Source organism: Dermacentor albipictus, chromosome 1, assembly GCF_038994185.2.
Source record: "Dermacentor albipictus isolate Rhodes 1998 colony chromosome 1, USDA_Dalb.pri_finalv2, whole genome shotgun sequence".
In the NCBI taxonomy this organism is placed as follows: Eukaryota; Metazoa; Arthropoda; class Arachnida; order Ixodida; family Ixodidae; genus Dermacentor; species Dermacentor albipictus.
This window is the reverse complement of record NC_091821.1, coordinates 57,797,798-57,812,289: the sequence shown is the minus strand read 5'-3', so window position 1 is coordinate 57,812,289 and position 14,492 is coordinate 57,797,798. Positions and strand designations below refer to the sequence as shown.

Here is a 14,492-nt window from a genome sequence, read left to right as displayed (position 1 = left end):
TTGTATCTGACATGCGGTGCACTTTTTGATGATATGCCTTCACCCTTTCATAAGAAGTGGTGTGATGTATGCGATTGAATGAGCTTATGAATGGGTGGTGTGTTTTTAGAAATAAACACTGCATAGTAGTGTTGGACGTGTTGGACCTTGTCTGTTGTTCACTGTGTCTGGGTCGAAATTTCTTGCACCAAGTTTACCACTCGACAAGTAGTGCGGTCATAGAAGCCTCACTCAGCACGTTTGAGAGTACAGTTGGGCCGGTATTTTGTAGGGGTGCCTTTTCCGATGCTAATGCCTTTGGGTACTTTTTTGTGTTCGTAAGTCACGCTCCACCCTGTTGCATTGCTGGACCACTCATGAACATGAAAAGTGCGAAAAGGCATTTAGCTTCGGGAGAAGGCATTGCTAGAAAATATCAGCCTTGTTTATGTTCTATGAAATTTCATGCAGAATAACTACATATACAACTATTCAGTCAAGTTGCAAGTGGTCACGTAGGCTGTAAGCTTGTGGGGATAACAAGGCTGCAGGCTTTCCCGTGCCATTGCATGAAGGTTAACACACACAGCTGAAGCTTCTAGCACTTTCTTTGGGCTGATGTTATGTACTGTCGCAGAGTTTTTCAGTTTGTCAATGTAGACAGAGAATTGTGTTAACAAAAATGATGCTTTGAATTTGCATGCATTGTCATGTTCTATTTTGTAAATGTGCAGAACTATTTTCTGTTTGCCTGTTTGCTTCATTGTCATAAAAGCTTGAATTTTTGTTGCCTGCACAGAAAAAGCCATGATTTCTGAAAGATACTTGTCAATTTATAATTTTTATTGCAGGGTTTATGTTTATACTACCTAAATACACTAACAATTACGAGTTTTATTGAGCATCAATTATTGAAGTGCTCTGACAGAACTTTGTTTTTAGCATTGTGATTCCCTTACTCATTGTAGTAGTACAATGTTGCAACATTGGCGGTAGAAAGCTGAATATTTTTTATAATTCATTATTTTCAAGATATAGTTGCAACCAAAACCACCTATGCTGTGCTTCTGAAAATAATTAGAATTTAAGCTTTTAATGCAAACTAGAAGTTTTATTAATTTGCATGCAATTGCCTGAAGAAAACCAACATTTTGTGTAAAGAATCTCTGCTCAATGAGGCAAGCTTTAATAAAACATTTTTATTACTATCATCACCAAGCAGAACTCGTGTCTCTACCTCCTGTGAGCATAAGATACATATGCTTCAGGTTTCACTGCCGATATTCTGTCAAATACGCCAAAAAATTGGTTGTGCTAGTTTATGAATTTTCATCCCCTAAGATATGTATCCGAAGGCACTCAGTGTGGGCATAGCCTGTGTAAATGTTTCTCTTGTTGTGGAATGTGCACACACTACCCTGATAGATATTTTATTCCTTCAGTAAAGGCTTCTGACATGATACATTATAATCGCTACTTTTCTCTTTTTCAGCAGCGGACTGTAAGGCACTAATCCTGACTCTGCAGTCATCTTATTATACAATATTAACTACGTACCCATGCTGTGGCAGCACTTGTAGATGTATGCTAACTTAAAACTGGATTGTCCAATGGCATATTCAAAAGAATGGGACAAGCATTTCTTTTGATTTAATTTTTTATTTCATTTTATTCTAACATACCTTTTCTAAGATTATGTTTCTTTCTAACGTAACATATAACCCGAGTTGTCTATGATAGCTTGCTTGCATTGTTTTGCTAACATTTTATTTATTCTTACACATTTATTGTGTTTGAGTCTCCATGATAGTTCGTCATTGTCTTTGAAAGTGGCTAATCTTGCAAAAGAAAAGCTTTTAAAATGAAGTTTCTTTTTTTCTGATTTTAGTAACCAGTGCAGTTCCCCTGGTCAAGCCATCTGACAAAGTTTGCCAGACACTGAGCACATCATGCCAAGACCTGTGGGTTGCGTCATCATGCAAAACTGTGAAACCCTGCATAGAGATGATTTGGGAAAAGCTCGAAGTCCCTATGGACAAGGTAACTTCTTCAACTTTTGTCAGCAGTGGTGCTTAGACCTTACAACTTGTGCTTTGCTCACAGAGCAATGTGTGCAACATCTGCAAGGAAATGGTTAAAGAAGCAAGGGACCAACTCCTCAGCAATGAAACTCAGGTACTGCAAATTTCCTTTTCATAGCTCTTGCATCCTGCCTCTTTGGATGCAAATGCCATTTACGTGTCACTGTATTACAACACCATTGCATTTCTTTTGCAGGAGGAACTAAGAGAAGTGCTTGAAGGCAGCTGTGCATTGATACCGGTTGAATTTATTAGCAAACTGGTTCGTATTGTTTGTTACTGCTTTGCATTTGATTTTACTAATGTTTTTTCTTTCACTTTACAGTGCAAGGACATGGTTGACAATTTCATTCCTGATCTGATTGACATCCTTGTTTCAAGGCTTGTAAGTGGGTCAACACTTATATTCGTTGCTGTGCTATACTTGTGGACGACATTCTGCAGCAATGAAGGGAAAGCTATAGGGGCTGAGCATCTGCACATTTGTTACTGTGCCAAGTAGTTCAGCAGATTTGGGCACACTTTCTATTTCGGTACGTTTCTACTTTCTCGATGCAAATACTGAATCAGCGTAGCCTTCTATTGCAGTGGTGGTCACCATCAACTTAGCATAGGGGTTGATGGTGTCATTTAGAAATATTGTGTAAATTGCGTACTCAAGCACTCACGCCTGATTTGCTTATTATAGTGGGACCTTCCTTGCAACCCTGCAAAATCGGGAGAGCAGATTCCATGGTTGTAATTTAAACAACTTTCACTTGATTGAAGGCACAGTTATGCAGGAGAGGCAAATTGCAGAAGTGTGCAATGCTGAGCTTGTTGGGTCAACATGTTCTAACATGTGAAGTCGTTCTTTTGCACTGTTTTCACATTCTAAAAACATGCAAGAGTGATTTGGCATGCTAAAGGTAAATAAACATATGGACTTCATTATTGTGACTTCATTTTATTTGTGTACGTCCAAGGCATGTGGTATTCCTTACACGGCCTTGGTCTGTGGTATATGTATATATATGTACATATGCTTAAAGTGTGCTGATTGAGCAGAGGCCTGTTACAAGTCGAAAGGATAGAAGGGCTTTATTCCACGATAAATGCACATAGAAAACCATTCTTTAAAAAATTATGAATCTAGTTCTGGAATTTTTGTCTCAAATACCTTATTGATGCTCACAAAGCCGGCTTCGCTGTATCTATTCTCTTTCAGTTAAAATTGAGACCATATGGTGCATAGATGTATGTTCAACATTGCACCAAAAGTGCTTGTCACTGTGCCAACTCGTCTTTTTTTTTTTTTTGCCTGTGCCATGATCTGCCCCAGAAGGTCCAATGGCTGTTCTGCTACTGTATTTGCAATGGTTCCAGATTTGCCAATACAGGAAAGAGTAAACTGAAAAAAAAAATTATTTTAACACTTAGTGGTGTATTGGTAAAGGGTGAGTGCTGTGTTAAATGAGATGTTTATTTCCTGTTCCCTAGCTTAAACCAGTGTCAGTGAGACTCTGAGACTACTTTCAGAAGTGCCTTCATGTGTGTGCTTTGCCTCTGTAGCTTTATCATCATTGCCACAGAAAGCATAGGTAAACATACATAAACCCTATGGCTTGGGTCTATCTTTTAGAAGGTCTTTTACTTGACTTTGACTATAAAGTTTGAGTTCCTTCTTAAGCACATGTGATGTAGGGCAGACGGACTGGATCCCAAGGGAAGGGAAGCGTAGCAGGGGGCGGCAGAAAGTTAGGTGGGCGGATGAGATTAAGAAGTTTGCAGGGACAGCGTGGCCACAATTAGTACATGACCGGGGTTGTTGGAGAAATATGGGAGAGGCCTTTGCCCTGCAATGGGCGTAGCCAGGCTGATGATGATGATGATGATGATGATGATGTAAGGCAACAAAATATGAAAGACGAATTAATCATGATAGGTGTTAAAGCATATGAAAAACATAAATAAGCAGCAAAAGGGGGCTGTAACATTTCACAATGCCAGCAATGGACAGATCTAGCTTTCTTGCTTTGCTTTCTTAAAGGGAGGCATTGTCCTCTGTAGAGAGCAGCTGGTCTGTATGACCATTGTAGTCAAGGAAGTTGCTGCCCCAAATTACAGGTCCTTCACCACTTTTTCCTTTTGCAGGCTGTTTTTCTCGTTGTCTGATTAGTTTCTGACAAATTATCTGTTGTAGAAAATTGATTAATTGTGAAACAAGAACATATACTTGTGTGCTTCACAAATTCTTAGGATCCAGACCAAGTGTGCACAATTGCTGGACTCTGCAATCCTGACTTTGTTACCAGGAAGCTTCAGAATCTCCTGGAGCACAAAGTCTTTATGGCGGTAAGTGGCTACTGGAGGGTTTCATTCTGAAATAAATGGTATATTACTCTGGGGGGGATGGGGGGAGGATTACTTCAAAAGCACTTTGCACTCTAAGCACGCTACTGTCTTTTGGAGACTGTGTTCTTGTTAGCCAGGAAGCACAAGACAAATTAGACCTTAAAGCTTACTCTAGCAAGGGTTGTGGACGCAACCTGAATGCAAAACATACCAATGAAAAAATTTCAAATGAGAGTACTGATGGACTAAGACTTATTCATGACATTGGTATTGCCAGCATTTTTCTTGGTCACAGACACTGGAGCTGGCTCCACTTTTTCATGGTGTCTGGTGCATGAATAGCTATGATGCAAGATTTGTTTGATGGGCGTGTTTTTGTAAAGATGCAAGAAAGAACTAATGGATATACAGTATTTTCATGCTTCTGCTGCTATAAAGGCTTCTGGTAATTGTGTCCTTATTAGAATGAATGAATGGCAGTTATGGGGGGGGGGGGTTGATTTCTTGAATGCTGTCATATTAAGTGCTGAGAAAAAGAAACCTTAGCTCCATGCTATCGATGCTTATGTTTGTCCTATAAAAAGTTGTGATACTGATGAATAAAAAATTTGGAGGATAAGCAGCAAAAGGGGGCTGTAACATTTCACACTGCCAGCAATGGACAGATCTAGCTTTGCTTTTAAGAGGGGAATGTGAAAGCATTCAAAGATCCCCGATTGCTTCTCATGCTTCCCGGCAACTGCAACTTATGTAACTATAATGTTTACCTGGAAATACTGATGGCAAACGCTATGCATGAAGGCGAGCTTTAACATTTTTTATTTTTTGTCCTCATTAGCCTTTGTGCACTGCTGCCGCGAATGTGCGGAGGCAAGCGCCATCTGGATGGTGTGTTGCAAAGAACCAAGCAGGGTGAACCACCCTATGAATGGTAGAAATGCTGGAAAAGTGGTTTGTGTTTGAGTTTCTGCATAACAGTTATGTTTTCTCATATATTCAAATTACAATCCGGCGCTATCATGTCTGCAGGTTGTGTGTAAGTCGTACTTTACGATTTTTCTGATGCATATCACTTTGAGAAATTCAGTTAGTTCAGTAACGGCTATGCACCATGCATGGTTTGGCATGCATGGTTTGGAGTGATTTTTTTGCTCATGAGATGCCCAGCCCCGGACGCCGACACTGGATTTTCTGCGGCATGGGGCGCTTAATGCTGTCGCGTTAAAATCTTGAAGAGCATTGTTTTATTGAATGCATTGTCTTTCTCTCTTCGCAACTCTAGTCAATGCAGTCTCGCCTCTTCCTGCCTTTGTCAAAAGAAGGTGCATCAGCATCAAGTTCTAAGAAGGAAGCCACATGCGCTGAGTGCAAGACTGCCATGAAGCACTCCAGAGAACTGTTCAAGAAATTGCCCTTGGTAATTGCAATTTCTTGTTTATTCTTTTTTCCTTTATTTTGATAAGTCTGCTACTATAGGTTCCTGAAATACTCATTTCATAATAGAAGTGTCGATTTTAATTTTTGCTGCTTTTGTAGTCTATGAATAAAGATACACGGTGAAGATGGCATGCAATTTGTTTCCTTCCCTTTGTATTCTGCGTGCATTGCTGGTAATTTTTTTATTGTGTTCTTTATGATGTTTTGTTTTCTGTTAGTTTTGTTTCTTTAAATGCAATTTTCAGCATGCAGCTACAGCTGTATTCATTGTGAAGAAATAGATCCTTACCGAATTTTAGTCATGATCATTACTCCTTATGAATTTTTCTTGGATTTTTTATATATTAGTGCATCAAATATGTTCACAGTTGCTTCCGAAACAGCAGTCTTTTTGGTCATTTCTAGGGCCAGCATTCTAAGTTAGTAATTCAATCCCTAAGACAATGTCTTTAGTTCTTATAAAGGTCACCTTTTGTTTTAAAAAAATAGGGATGGTTTTGCTTATGTTGGTTGTACTTGCTGCTATTTATGGCACATTATATTTCACATTACAGGCAGGAGTCAAGTCTGCGGTCCTGAAGGCTTGCCAAGGAAAGCTTGGCACTGCCAATCCTGAGGTACTGTGCAGTGCTGTGAATGTTTGTAAAGTTGAAATATTGATACTGCTTGTAAGCTTTCACATGTTGGAAGATGTAAAAGTGAACTATATTTGCATTTATCAACAGGGAATAAATAGTACATTTTAGTGCACCCATTATTCACTGGTAATTTTAGTTAATGCAGTGGTTAGCCATGGTTTGATTAGGACCTGTGTGTGTGTGTGTTTTTTTTTTTAATTTGTAGTCTGATTTCTTGCAGTGCTCCACATTGGTGAATGCTTTCCTGCCATCAGTCTTCAAGTACCTGCAGTCATTGGTGAGTATTAATTATTAAAAGGCATGCATCACTTGATATTGTCTCATGTCATTGCATCAATTGACACATTCTTGCGGTGTGTGTTTTTGGCATCTGTGTAGAGTGATGGTGTGGCATGGGTCACTGAGTCACTTGTAGCAGTCACATTTCTAACAGATTAGAGGCCAACTGCATGAAACATTGGGCTGCATAAGGAACCTAGCTTCAGATAGCGCGATATAGGAGAGCCTTCCTGCAAAATTTTGTGCTTGAAATATCAGCAGATGCTTCGTGAAAAGCTAGCAAAAATACTTATTTTTGGTACCGAAACTAAACGTGGGGCCATTACTGCTAGTTGAAAATGATGCAGAACCCGGAAAGTTGAAAAAAGAATGCAGTGCCTAGGCATGACCATGGGGTTGCAAATCTTGTAGACCATGTGCTACGTTTCTGTCATATCTGCTTACCATCAGGTGCCTGTGGCATCTGCTTAGGTGTGATTTAAAGGCTGCCGATAAGAAACATAGACAATAACCAGCCTTCTAGCTTTGCGAAAATAATTTCAATAGTTTATACTACTCATTTATAAGCAAAATTTTGTTGCAGTTGGCCTTTATGATCACTTAAAATATTGTTACCAAAATCGTAAGAGAAACTTTTAATGTGTTTTGTGTTTCATGGGGCCGTGCATTGTGGCCAAGAGTGTTTTGGTCACTTGGCATTGAGCCAGGGTGTGCACAGCTCCTTGGGACTTTTGGAAAATTGTTGAAATTGAAAAGTATGTTTTAAAGCCCTTGACAGGCCTGGAATTCTTTTTTTCCCCTTGAAAACCCTTGAATTTCTTAAGTAAGTCTAAGATCGATTGTCTAACCTGCTTTCTGTGGTGGATCAGCATGAACCTGGCAAACTTCCAGTTTTATAGAAACAGTGGTATAAAAACTTAAAGCTGGCGCGAGTGTACATGCTTGATACAACTTGCGTGGAGCTGGAAAAACCCACAGTGGGTGAGAGTGAGACACTGGCACTTGGTGCTTCGGTGTGCGCGCGCTAATTTCTTCGTGCCTCATTAGAAACTTGAAGTGATCAAAGCTGGACATTTCCAATATAATTTTTGTGTCTGTAGTGCAATAAAGCTATCTACTATAATGTTTTGGAAATTTTGTTATAGCAAAAATTTGGCTCTTTGGGATGCTGCTCTTGACTGTTGGAATAGCTTTGACGGGGCCTGGAATGTCCTTGAATAGCCTTTAATTTTTGTCTCTGAAACTTGTACGAACCCTGTGAACACGTGACATTGATGTGTTTCAGTGGAAAGCACATGAACAAAAAGTGAATTATACTAGCAGTTACGTAACTACCGCCTACTCGGCATTTACCTGAAAAAGTTTGAACAGTAGCATCATGGTGTGCTACATTCTACTGCTATGCTGGTATATTATGTGAAGTGGCTTGTGATTTGAGGACATTTGAAGAAGGTGCGTTTCCTCATGAAAATTTATTTCCCTCTTCTTTAGAACCCTGAAGAGTTTTGTGCCTATGTGGATCGCTGCAAGGCTCCGAGCCCACCAAAACTGAGCGTATGTTTTTCTATTTTGTAAAAAGGGGATATTTTTGTGTTTTTCACAACATTTAGAGTGCAGGGCCGGGTAATGTTGCGATTGTATCCCTATTATTCTTTCTTCCTTTCTTCCCCCGCTTCATCAGTGGTTTTAGCAGCACTCCACCTACATTATCTCCAGGGATGACCAGCTGTAAGCACTTGATAATATGAAAGGAACAGAAACAAGCAAAAGTAATACCTGCATTATGCCAACCAAGATCTTGTTGCAGTGTTAATATTAATATTTTCAAATAAAAGTGAGCATGATATTGATCAGTTAAGAAAAATTTGCCTCATTTGGAGTGTTTATTTTCTTAGATCTTTACTTGATGTAAGTAAGCATTTTACACATACGATATGATCAGTAAAAGCACTTCTAGTACTTTTGCTGGAAATACATAGCATCCATACTGAGTGTCATTCAGCCATTTACATTACCTCACATTCAGGTGTTGTACATTACCAACTTATTATGCACTGTAGTGGCCTGTAAATTTCCTTTGTGGTCACTTTCTTAAGTGGGGCATTTATTGATCTCCTTCAGCTCCCGCCAATCACCATAGGAAAGGACAATTTGACTTGCGACTTCTGCAAGCAGCTTGTGGATCATGTGAGGCAAATTCTTGCTTCAAACACAACAAAGGTGTGTTGTCTTTCTTTATTGTGGAAAACATACACTTTGGTTCATTGAACGTTAGTCACCGTAAATATGCATGTTTTATTGCTTCCTTTCTTTTGCAGCTAGAATTTAAGCAGGCTTTGCTGAACTTCTGCGAAGAGCTTGGGGCTGCTGCTGAAGAGGTAAGAGGCTGTGATTATAAAATGTGCACCTTTGCTGTGGTTTTGCATTGCAATAATGCCCAACCTTGATATAATTTTTTTCCCCTTTATCATGGCGTGTGGGATATAATTTTTTTCCCCTTTATCATGGCGTGTGGCCTCATTGATTTCAATATTACTATACCAGGGTTTGAATGCCTCCTTGTCGACCCGCCACGGTGGCTTAGCAGCTGTGGTGTTGCTCTGCGAAGCGCGAGGTCGTAGGATAAAATCCTGGCTGTGGTGGCCGCATTTCAGTGGGGGGGGAAATGCTAAAATGCCCATGTAACGTGCATTGGGTGTACATTAAAGAACCCTAGATGGCCAAATTAATCCGGAGTCCCCCACTATGGCATGCCTCATAATCAGGTACTGGTTTTGGCACATAAAACCCCAGAAAAATATTATATTATGCCTCCTTGAATACCCTTTCTTGATATTGAAAAAAATGTTTGGGGACCTTTGATGTACCCATAAAGATAAAGGGGTACGTTGGGTTTTCTGAGAACTGGAGCAGAGGCAGTTTAGGTAATTTTACCAGCACACTTCAGGAAGGGATTTGTAGTTCAGAAGCTCTGCACTGTCTGAAACATAATGTTCTCTTGGTATTTGTGTAAAGTGTAATAGATTGAAAGTGTCTGATCGACTGAAATTCACAGTGCACATGCTATTTCTCTTGTCCAAATAGGTTATTCTCTCTCTCTTTTTTTCCCCTTATATTTGATGGGCATATGTGTCCATCAAATATGTAATGTAAGCGTAAGCTTTGTAATGTACACTATACCCAAGTTTGCTCTTGTACACTGGCAATGGGCCATCTGTGCAAAGGGTCTCTAGATGTGCATATGAAAAGGTGAGGAAAATGCAAAGTTTCAGCATCCATGGCATTTTGTCAAAGCTAAAAGCTTGCAAAGCTTTCTTGCATGTTGTGTGTAGGCTGATTTAGTGGCCCTTTCAAAAAGCCCTTCAACATTTTCATATTTTGTAAAGAAAGTAATGTCTACTGCATACATGTGTACGTGCATGCATGTGCGCGCACACATACAGTGCGCAAGCAGAGACACACATAGTTCTAGTGTTTAACGAAGTTAACTTGTGTTCTGTGGACTTATGTTTTCCTTTTCTTTCTGTCTTATAGTGCCAGAGTGTTGTTGACGATTACTTTGACAAGATGTACTCTTACCTTCTCGAAGCTCTTGTGAGTATATGCCTTTATGCCTTTTTTTGTTGAGACCACTGCCAAGCATTTGTGCACTAGTACTGCCATTGGCACTGACATAATGGATGCAATGTGTTCTGCAGGAGCCAAATGTTTTCTGCAGTACCATTGGCCTCTGCTCTGCTAACCGCATGAAGTCTGAGGAGAAGGCGCTGAACAAGCTCGTCATCAAGGCAATCCAAGGTGCACTGCAACAGAAGGTGACTGGCTATGGCCTCTTCTTTTCATCATTTGTGCTCTTGCCACATGTATGGCAGTTTCACCTGCACTGTATAATTTTTGTTTTGTGTGTGTGCTTTAAGGTATAGCCGAATATCTCGTTGATAATTTTTATCTAGAGTTCTCTGGGTACCTGAGTTATATGTTGCGGCTGCTGAATGTAGTTAATTACTGGAATATGTTGGATGAGGTTTCTTTTGACATTACTAAAAGGTAAATATATGAGGTGGTATTTGTTCTAGTGAAAGGAACATGCCCAAGCAGTCGCTGTTGGTATTGGCATCAGTTGAGCTACCATACTGCTTCTTTTTTACTCTTTGTGCTTTCCTAAAAACTGCAGGTTTTGCTTCATTTATCTTTTATAACACTGCATGTTATAAGCCTGCCTCCCTCCCTGCCTCCTGCACTAAAACGTAAACTAAAGTTATCGTTACTCACTGCCAGCTGTCTGTAGCACATGGTACTGTGAAACGTCTTTCTTTTTAAAAAAGATTTTGTAAGCACTTAATTTTTGTAAACGTTACAGAGTGAAAATGCTGTGAAATTTGAAGACAGGCACAGGCCATGTGATTGACCAAACGTGGCACTTCAAATTAGAGAAACTGAAATTTAGTAGTTGTAAAAAATATGCCGGAAGTGTCCATTTTGCAAAAAATTGTGCAATAATATACAAGTTACAGTATACATACAGCATGAATGAAGCCAGTGTTTTCATGCTACTGGCTTCATAAAGGTTATAGATGATAAATAGACATATTGAGCATAGTTTGTCTTGAGAAGTTGTTTTGCAAAATTTTGAATCTTATCCGACACTTTATCTTTTAAGAGCAGCTTACAAATTTACTATTCAGCAAGAAGAAAGGGTTGTAGGAATCGTATTCTTTGTGATTCAGTGTCTGTAATCTAAGCGTACCAAGGTGCAGTTAGAAATGATTTTTTTTTAATGCTGTTCTGCAAAAGAGTTTTTTCGCATATCTCATTCGAATCAACCACATTGGGTTCTTGATAGCGTTGTGCGAATATTCTAAAAGTTTGAATATTATCGAATGTTGTATATTTAATATTCGTATTTAATTTGAAAAACAGATATTCAAAAATGTTCAGATAGTTGGTTGGATACGAATATTCGAATCAAATCAAATATATTGCTGGCTGTGTGGGAGCAGCCATGGTTCTTGGCATTTGTTTCTATCTCACCTAAGACTATTGGGGTGATATTGGGCTTCTTCGATTTTCGGAGTTCTGGCAGCCCGCTGGGAGCCAGACGGCAGCCAGCTAGTTCCGGTTCTGACAGGAAGTCATGTGGGCTGGGATCCCCAAGACAACCCGAACCTGCCCGAAGTTTGCAAAATCGAACGCCGGTACAGCTGGCCAAATGTAAACATGCTACCAGCATGGCAGCGCCCGTCGAGGCCGACGCGCGCTCGGCGTAGTCGGCCCATTTGTGCGTTGCCAGCTTGAAAATATATAGTTGTATTCAGGAACACGATCACTTTTGCGCGATTTCGCGTGACTCGGCCAACCTCGCCTTGCGCAGCGCAACCGATGGCCTCCGACGAGGCGCATGACAAGACGTGAAATCGTGATTGTATACTCGAAAGCGATAGCTGGAGGATCCCTGCTCGCAGCGATCACGTCGACCACCGGCGACAATGATGAGTTGGCGTTGTGTCATCACAAGACATGAAAAAGCAGGTTAACGGGTACGTCTCATACGCATAAAATTTCGCGCCGACCTGGTTGGGCTTCGATTTCAGAAAGTTTGTTGTGGCTGATGGTGCTTCTCATTTAAGGAGCTGGGGACGCGGCTGGCGCGTGAAAATGCACGTCGCCTGTGACCAGCGAAACGTTTCACACGAAAAACAACATTGGTCGCAATCATGAGAGCAATAAGCCAATGTACTACCGAGTGCAATCTGTGTATTCTTAGATCAACGGCCTGCAGTTCAAACACATGTCGGTTTCGAGCTGCCACCCAAGCATACGACGGAGAGACGGAGCGCACACGGGCTAGCTGCAAAGCCTTGGCTAACTGCAGAAAAAGGAGATACATCCGCATGCATACGCGAGATATGTGAAAAGGAACGCCATCAGTGAAAGACGAACCGAAAATGTACCGCAATGTGTGAATGAGCGCCTACAGCTTGCGTGGAACACGATGCAGATAACATGCACGCATGAGAGCGCGGCGTGCTGATCACCGCCGCGAAGAAGCAATCAGGGGACACACACACACACAAAAGCTTCAAACGGTTCACCACGGCTCGTATCACACCGCTTCGCGATGCGGAACGGAGCGTCAGCACCTAAAACGATAACGCTAGAAGTAAGGAAATCCGAAGATGACCGTAGACAGTTGGCTGAGCGAGGTAAGTTTAAGTCCTCAAGCGCCCGTGTAGCAATCCGTGAAGTCCCCGTAAAGATGGCGGCGAGCGCCCATCGCCTCTTTTAGTCGTCTGCTATCCAGAGAACTTCCAGAGAGCAGCCAGACCAAAATCGTCCTGGCAGGTTCTGGCAGCCCGCGGGTAGCCAGAACCGTCCAGCGCGAGCAAAACGAACGCCCGGCAGAAGTGCGTAGTGCGGTGGGCGGAGCAACCCGAGAAAAACGAAGATGCTCTGGCTGGCTCTGGCAGCCCGCGGGTAGCCAGAAGTGGAAAATCGAAGAAGCCCATTGTGCTGAATTTTGTGACAATTTCGTGCTGCTTGAGAAATTTCGCCTGTAAAGTGCACTTAGCATAAACTATGTGGGAAAGCCAGCCTCTGGGTAGCCAAGGGCTTGGGTTTGCAAACAGCGAGTTTTTTCTTCTTTTCTTTTCTTCTTCTTTTCTTTTTTTTTGTTGTACCACCCCCAATTCTGAGTTTATTGCTTGGCAGCAAGTGCGATGTGCGACGACTAGCACAGGGTCAAATGCCTCCGAATTTACGGGCATATGGTGCTGTATAATAAGGCACAGGCTGGCGAGAACAGCTAGTGGGAATGACTAAATTTTCCAAGTTAACATGAGCCAAATACACAATGTTTTAGTATAACGACTTACTAGTCATTACTAGTCGAACAATGCAATTGCATTCCAACATAACAAATTACTAACCAACTTACTAATAAATGCATGTGCATATTACTATTCGATATTTGATTCAATATTCAAAACTAAGTGTGTGTATCCTATTCGTATTCGATTCGTATTCAAAAATTTTAATACAGTAGAACCCCGCGGTTACGTTCCTCACTGCTGCGTTTTCCCGGCTGCTACGTTGTTTTCATCCGGTCCCGGCATAGCTTCCACAGGATCCAATGTATAAGGAACCCCGCTGTTACGTAGTAGCTGGGAAAACGTTCCCGCGTGATACGTCGCAACTTAGCACCCTGAACTCGCCTGGACTAACGCAGGCAACGCGTGCCAACCGCCATTTTGGCTTTTGACGAGTTTTCACGAGTTTTGGCCGGGCTTGGCTATAGAACTGGCTGCAAGCCGCCGCACGCCAGTTCGAGAGGCCGCCGCTAAGTGGCCATTCGTGAAAAAATGCTCTCGCTATCATCACTGTGATTATGGTAACCGCATGGTTTTTGGACGGGTCGACTCGCGGAGGAAGGAAACTGGGGAGAGGCCCTGACGTCACTCTTTGTGAAGCCGGAAGTTGGCGTTGCTCATGGCATGCTCCGCCTATCGGGCCAGCTCACCTCTCTTGTTTACATTTCTCGCGAAACCATGCCGCGCCGCGCGCAATCAGGCTGCTCGGACGCATGCGCTCCGCAGAAATACTAAACAATCGTTAGCATGATTACGCCAAAGAGGGCAAAATTTCCCGCGCATATTCCTTCGTCCGTTGCCATTCCCGTGGTGCGGTGACGAGGAGGAGCATGAGCCGCATGATGCCGGGGAGTTGCCAAATCGTAGCTTTGGAGAAG

The 14,492-nt window shown here is 41.6% G+C and overlaps 1 protein-coding gene across 1 annotated transcript in view; it reads left to right on the top strand.

Moving 5' to 3' along the window:
* Sap-r (prosaposin) overlaps positions 1-14,492 on the top strand; it is a 119,293-nt gene that overhangs the window by 7,140 nt on the left and 97,661 nt on the right. The window contains exons 2-14 of the mRNA XM_065428627.1: positions 1,868-2,019; positions 2,083-2,154; positions 2,257-2,322; positions 2,386-2,445; positions 4,299-4,394; positions 5,677-5,811; positions 6,386-6,448; positions 6,690-6,746; positions 8,240-8,302; positions 8,870-8,968; positions 9,067-9,126; positions 10,283-10,342; positions 10,447-10,563. Coding sequence (XP_065284699.1) covers positions 1,868-2,019; positions 2,083-2,154; positions 2,257-2,322; positions 2,386-2,445; positions 4,299-4,394; positions 5,677-5,811; positions 6,386-6,448; positions 6,690-6,746; positions 8,240-8,302; positions 8,870-8,968; positions 9,067-9,126; positions 10,283-10,342; positions 10,447-10,563 — 1,100 coding nt within the window. The remainder of the gene's footprint in view (positions 1-1,867; positions 2,020-2,082; positions 2,155-2,256; positions 2,323-2,385; positions 2,446-4,298; positions 4,395-5,676; positions 5,812-6,385; positions 6,449-6,689; positions 6,747-8,239; positions 8,303-8,869; positions 8,969-9,066; positions 9,127-10,282; positions 10,343-10,446; positions 10,564-14,492) is intronic.